The following is a 6,693-nucleotide window of genomic DNA, read 5'->3' as shown; positions in this document are numbered from 1 at the left end:
TCGCGGAAAAGAAGAGGAGAAATGGATGGACGACTTACTTCGGAACGGACACGACCGCGCAGGCAAAACGAAGTGGGCGATGGATGAACGCCAAACTTAAACTTAAGCTTTCTACACATGCAAATTTAAGCAACATCACAGGTACAGGTACGATGGGAGAGGTCGTATTGGCTACGGAGGAGAATGTTGACCAGCAGATAATGCATACAGACCATGAGGCCAAAAAAGGTAAGGAAGAAGAAATTGGGCTTATCGTCATCCCGGTCACAGAAGCAGGGACGAATTTATGCGTGTCTCGGGGATCACATAAAGTTGAATATTGTAAGAAAGAAGGGGACCAATGCATCCCAGCGGACTTCTCCAACGATGCTCCGCCAATTGAAATACCATTCGGGTATGCTATGATGTGCAGCAGGAACCTGGCGCACGCAGGTGCGAGAACTGGTCCAGACCAGCCTCCGGATGGAAGGCCACGGATCCACGTCTACTGCATGGACAAGACCGGCAGTACCTTCCCCGTCAGGCACGAGAAAAACTGGCTGCTGTCTGGCCCAGCCAGGGCCATCAAAGTGCCACACCAGCTCCTCCCTTAAGAGTAAGCCTATCAAGGCGGACCTCGCCGTCGCGCACTATATCGAGACGGACCCCACTCGGCTGGGGTAGCTGCCCATTTATAGCCCCCGTTATTCTCGGCTCTTTTATTTGCCCGTTCATATTTATCTGCATTTATTTAGATATTTATTTCCTATTTATTTCCTATTTATGGCGCAAATCTATGTTGGAACCATATGGCGCAAAATCTATGTTGGAACCAAGCCATAAGCCTTGTCGAGGACATGGTGAAAAATGGAGTCGCAAGTCTTGGTTCCATCATGTATTTCGCGTCGAAGTCTTGGTTCCATCATCTATTTCATAAACTTTCTACGCGCACTAAGTAATGGGCGTGCGGGTTTTTAATCACCAGGGTATGGAGATGATCAAAGTGTCCATTGAGTGGTATTGGTTCAGGTAGCGTCGACAAACCCGCATTAGATTGTTTCCATCATAGGCATGAATATTGGTTCCATCATGCTTTTCTCGACCACTTGGTTCCATCATACGATTAATCTATCCGATTGGTTCCATCTTAGCAATCGCCCTAATATTAATCAGGAGATCGTATTTTAACGCTACGAATATGGCCTTTGAAGCGGCGCACCTGCCATCGAGGGTTAGTCGGCGGAGTCAGCATGGCCTGGCTACGCGCGCCCCTAAGTCTAATGCCGATCGAACAAGTCGAGTGGGTACGGCTGGTCGAGGCTCAAATTCTGAGACAGAGACGCGACATTTTTTGGCCGAAATCGGCCCTCGACGTACAACTGGACGCCATCGAGAGAGCGAAGATAGACCCAATTTCTTGCGGAAACGACCAAATCAGGAAACTTTGAGATTGGCAAATCTCCCTCGAGATGATAACACTCGCAACAATTCTAGAAACTGGTCTGCTACAACTACCAGGCGCTTTCGCCACTCCCGCGGGACTCGTAATGCTCCGAATCTGCCAAACATTAACCCTGATCGAAGACTAAGAAATCCGACACCGGCCACATTACCACGGGGCGAATTGACTATATCACGTCATCGCACCGCTCTTTGCGGTGTATGCACAGTCGCAGGGCTAAAGCCAGGAAATCCGAGATGGCAAAACCAAGATTCTTACGTGATATCCGAGGACGTGCCAGCAAATGCGCATCAACACTGCTTTGCCGTTCTTGATGGGCATGGTGAAGTTGGTCACCTAGTCTCACAGCGATGCCGGGACCGCCTTTGTGGTCATTTTTGGGAATCTGACTTGAATATGCACCGAACGTTTCGTTTGATGCAACAGGTATAATCCTCTCAGTCGGCAAATTGATCACACAGCTTAAATTTTGATTAGGATCTCAATGAATGTAATTTTGATGTAAAGTGCAGCGGCGCTACATGTGTATTCGCCTACATCCACGGTCCTCACCTCAGAGTTGCAAACGTTGGTGACTCTCGTGGGATTCTAGGACACCTAGAGAGTGGCAAGATTTGCGCAGTTCCACTGACCTCCGACCACAAGGTCAGTGCAAATCCTGTTTTGGCTTGTTGTCTTTGTGACCCCGTGTTTTATATCTCAGCCGGATCGACCAGACGAGCAACGAAGAATTCTAGCGTGTGGGGGACAAGTCAGCTGCCGGCAACTCGTCGTCGGGCATGGCAGCAACGGACCAATTACTTTGCCGCTTGGGCCGCCCCGAGTTTGGTATAGGAGGTGCGACTAGCAAGACACGCTTATTATTGACCAGGACAAGGTAGGCACCACAGCCATGGCGACACGATGGGACTTGCCATGAGCCGCTCCTTTGGTGACTCCATCGTGCATAGTGCGTAACGCATCCCGTGGCTCTGAATAATCAATGCAGCAGGTTTGGGCGTATCTTGTGAGCCAGAAATTACAGAGCATGAAATTGACACTAACGATGCATTTCTCATCTGGTCAGTGCATTCAGTCTTTGTCGCGGTCATCAGCATAAATATAGTGCAACTGATGGCGTGTGGGATGTCATAGACAACAATCAGGCTGTCCAAATTGTGCACACTCATCTGACTTCCACAAGGTATTGCCTTCTAATGAGCATGATGATATTGGTCAATATAGGGCAAGTGACTGGGATCCGAGCGAAGCGGCGCACACTCTCTGCATGTCTGCCCGTCGTAGGTGGGAGAGCCTCTCACCTATGGTTGATGATATTACAGCTCTAGTTGTTGATCTGCAGAAGGTGGCAGGGCTTTGTAGGTTGAGGTAATCAACTTGGCGATTTCAGGAAGCCAGAGGAACTTTCATATGTCGTGTTCAAGTTACCAGAGACCACAAAGAAAAATAGAAAGCTATACTGCCAACTAGCCTAGAACCCCGCGCTGAAGTCCACGTTAGGTGGCGGAGTTATCCCCATAGGGTGACGTCGCGATGTCGCTAGAGGGCGATGTCGCTAAGTAGCGAAGTACTCAGGCTTGCGTCAAAATCACGGCCGCGGTAGAGACATAGAGAGTTTTGTATCTCCCTAGTGGCTCGCTGGTACAGAGCCACCCTATATCCTTCCCCTTTTCTTAATACTTTCTAACCCTGTTATAGTTGCTTCCCGCACTGTAATAGACGGAGAGTCTTCCTGGACCTAGTGAGGCAGATCCTCTGCCCGTTCGTCCAGTAGCTCCGGCCCCCGTATACTACGGCAGCTGAGGTGACGTGAGGATAACAGAGACGCCGGTGTACCGCCAGAGCAAGTACGATCAGATACAGACTTCAGACCTCACCCGCTCCGCTTCCTCTGTCTCTCGCCAGCAGGTAGGCGACGCGATGAATGCAAGGCCGCGAAGCGCGCGCCTTGCATCCGGGGGAGAGGAATTCCTATTCGAGGATGCTCTGAACTACCTGCGCTCACATGTCAGGGCACTTCAAGTTACGAACTCGCCGCAAGCGGAGCAGAAGTTTCCACTTCGCCCCGCCGCGTCGCAGCGCACTTTTGCCTTCACAAAGTCACGTTGAATTCAACGCGCGCCGGGTCTAGGGGATCTTTTCGGGCGCGCGACGGAGGCGCGGCAGAGGCCTCCCTGACCTAGTCCCCGCACCTCCGCCCAATATGGCATATTTCCCCGCATCTAACTGCCCTCCATAGCCCTCCTCCCCGTGTACAACGAGACGGACAGTTATTGCGTGCGCGAAGCTAACCCTGCTGTAGTTGCGTCCCGCACTGGAGATGCTGACATTGGGTTTCCCTTGGAAGGCAGCCTGTTTGATATATATGTGGCACATTGGGTGGCATGATACCACCAATGTGGATGTCTTTGTGCAGTGAGAAGCATGGCTCTGGCCATTTCTCCATGCGCGCGATTTGATCTTTCTGCGACACCATTCATCTGGTGATCTCTGGCTCGGAAATTTGCTTAGACTCGACCCTCCTGGTCTGCTTGGGTATGCTACTCCACCTTGCGGTATTCTGAAATTACCATCGTACCGAACTCCCCTTATTTCGGTCGTCATGCTCGCCGTTGGGGCTTTGTTCGTCGCGGGTTTTGTTTGTAAATTCGCGTGTGCGTTTCGTGTGTGTAGTGCGGGTGTCGCCCGTGTGTATTTTGGTTTTGGTTGCGATCACAGTGCACCTGCTACCATGATAAAGCGGCGAATATCGCCCTTAGAACGCGAGTGTGATTAAGCACAATCAAAGTGCGCTTGGCGATAAGCCAGCTACCTAAGGAGCCTACATTCCGCCCCTTGGGCTATGCTACCCTAACTCGGGACTATGCTATCCTCCCTATGCTGGGACGCTCATACTGGCCTATGCTGGCTATGCTAAGTCTGCCTTAAACTGGCTATGCTCATGCTATACTATGCTGGTGCTTCATACTAGCATACTCGGATTCTAACATGTAATAGACGGAGAGTCCGACCCGAGTCTTCCTGGACCTAGTGAGGCAGATCCCCTGCCTCGTTCGTGGTGCTAGGCCGTTCAGCTTGAGCACAAGATAGCAAGCGTATCGCGCAAAGATGAGCGCGAATAGGAAGCTTCAAACAGAGATCGATCGGACTTTGAAGAAAGTCGAGGAAGGAGTCGAGATCTTCGATGAGATATGGGATAAGGTTTATTCGGCGACTCAACAGAACCAGAAGGAGAAGTATGAGGTTGACTTGAAAAAGGAAATCAAGAAACTCCAGCGACACCGAGATCAAATCAAGACATGGGTGGCGTCGTCAGACATCAAAGACAAGCGTCCGCTGACTGACGTGCATCACAGTGTCTGTACACGGGATGGCTTCCTAGATGAAGTGGCTCAATGCTAGGCGCGAAAGCTCATCGAGACGAAGATGGAACAGTTTAAGGTTTGCGAGAAGGAGACAAAGACCAAAACTTATTCTAAAGAGGGCCTCGCTCGCGAGACTAAGATCGTGAGTCCCACCACCGTCTGGTCTAGGAATTCATCGGGGAACTAGTTTAGCTTCGTAGAACTCAAAATGTCTTAGGACCCGCATGAGGCGGCCAAAAATAGCACGCGCGATTGGCTTTCAGAAAAGGTAGACCAGCTCTCACTGCAGATCGACATGCACGAGGCAGATATGGAAAAGCTCACATCGGGTAAAGGCTCAAAACGGAACAAGCAAGAGATTGAACAGCTCGAGGCATCCATCAAGCGCCACCGGTGGCACATAGCTCGGCTAGAGCAGATTACACGGCTTCTGGATAACGATGCTCTCCAGCACGAGCAAATAAATGAGATCAAAGAGGATGTGGAATATTATATTGACGCGAATCAAGAGCCAGACTTCATGGACGCCTATGACGAGACAATGGATATTTTTGAGTCACTTGATCTGGGCGACCTCCCCACAGATGAAGATGCGGCAGCCGCGGCCGCGGCCAATACAGACGAAAAGAAGAAGAAGAAGAAGAAGGGAGATGACGACGACGACGACGAAAAGGATGACAAAAAAAAAAAAAAAAAAGACAAGCAGGCTGAAAAGGAGGCGAAAGAGGAAGCCAAAAAAGAAAAGAAGGCTAACAAGGCCAAGGCAACCACGGCAATGCCACTAACGATTGGTCGTGCGACAGTAGCGAAAGCGGCGCCCGCGCCCGTCCCCGCTGCGGCTGCGCCTATCAAAGGTGCTAAGGGCGCGTCTACCACTAGCAAGGGCATGCCAACGCCCGGTGTTCCGACGCCTCAGCAAGTTGCTCCGCCGGCGTCTGGTGCCGAGTCGCTCGCAAACATCCTCAAGCAGCAGAGTGCGCAGCAACAGCAAACTGGTGTCGCAATGGCCGACAGGCTTCGGGCCCAGCAGCAACAGCCAACGGCCCCAGTGCCTGGAGCTGCTTTTTCTGCAGCGGCGCAGCGATCACAGCATCAACAACAGACCTCCAGCCTCGTGATGAGCCAACAGGCACCAGGACGTGGGGCGCAGGGCGGTGCGCAGGGAGCTGGCGGTTCAATTGGCTTTGGTACCACGCGCTCAGGGCAAGGCAACAGTTCAGGCTACGGCTACGGTACGAATGACTCTCGGGCAGGAACGCGACAGCAGGGCATCATTCCGCAGCAGGGTCAGTCACCACAACAAGGGCACGACGGCGGGCTGAGCATGCTTGCCCGGACGCGTGCCCCGGGCGCATCGCCGCCGTCTAACCTCCCGACGATTGGCCCCGTCTCGGGTCAACAGAGCGTCGCAGGGACCATGTTTCAGAACGCGCCTGGGTCGGGCGCGTTGGGGACTGCGCCATCACGTGGTCTCACTCCGCAGACCGCTGCAGGCGGTAGTGTGCGCAGTAGCACAACGCATAACTGCCCTGTGCAGAGCCGAGGCGCACAAGTCGCTCTCGACCAGTGCTTCGCACCTGGTGCCAGTCTTGAGCCCCTCCTTGATATCTCTGAACATATGGCTGCTGATGACACCTACGTGCGTCTCCTTGATGCGCAGGGACCCAGCGGTAATGATGACAATGCCGTAAGTCTGAGTGCTCGCAAGCTCGCGGCTCTCGCACTCAGCATGCGCCGCGCTCCACGCAAAGCTGACTCGGAGCGTCCGAGGCAATATGTGCCCCGAAATCCTTATGCGACACCGCCGGCCTTTCCTTCAACGCCCGCGCCGACCTTTGACGACGCGAAGGTCTTCGAAAAGCTGTGGCACTGACACCCTTTTCTTTA

General features: G+C 52.5%; 2 protein-coding genes across 2 annotated transcripts in view; both read left to right on the top strand.

Annotated features, from left to right (window-relative positions):
- Positions 1–152: 152 nt before the first annotated feature.
- Positions 153–2,813, top strand: AURANDRAFT_66756 (hypothetical protein; the record flags this gene model as incomplete). The annotated part of the gene is made up of 10 exons (XM_009042125.1): positions 153–518; positions 735–858; positions 1,049–1,118; positions 1,153–1,210; positions 1,418–1,867; positions 1,919–2,086; positions 2,276–2,278; positions 2,433–2,506; positions 2,547–2,624; positions 2,726–2,813. The coding sequence occupies 10 exons, from the start codon at positions 153–155 to the stop codon at positions 2,811–2,813; spliced, it is 1,479 nt and encodes a 492-aa protein (XP_009040373.1).
- A 1,736-nt stretch (positions 2,814–4,549) lies between these two features.
- AURANDRAFT_72374 (hypothetical protein) overlaps positions 4,550–6,693 on the top strand; it is a gene marked incomplete at both ends in the record, with an annotated part of 3,149 nt that continues 1,005 nt past the window's right edge. The window contains 3 exons of the mRNA XM_009042126.1: positions 4,550–4,798; positions 4,844–4,948; positions 5,024–6,655. Coding sequence (XP_009040374.1) covers positions 4,550–4,798; positions 4,844–4,948; positions 5,024–6,655 — 1,986 coding nt within the window. The remainder of the gene's footprint in view (positions 4,799–4,843; positions 4,949–5,023; positions 6,656–6,693) is intronic.

Source organism: Aureococcus anophagefferens (assembly GCF_000186865.1).
Source record: "Aureococcus anophagefferens unplaced genomic scaffold AURANscaffold_26, whole genome shotgun sequence".
Classification (NCBI taxonomy): Eukaryota; class Pelagophyceae; order Pelagomonadales; family Pelagomonadaceae; genus Aureococcus; species Aureococcus anophagefferens.
Note: the sequence above shows the minus strand (reverse complement) of the source record. Positions and strands in the feature narration are given on the sequence as shown.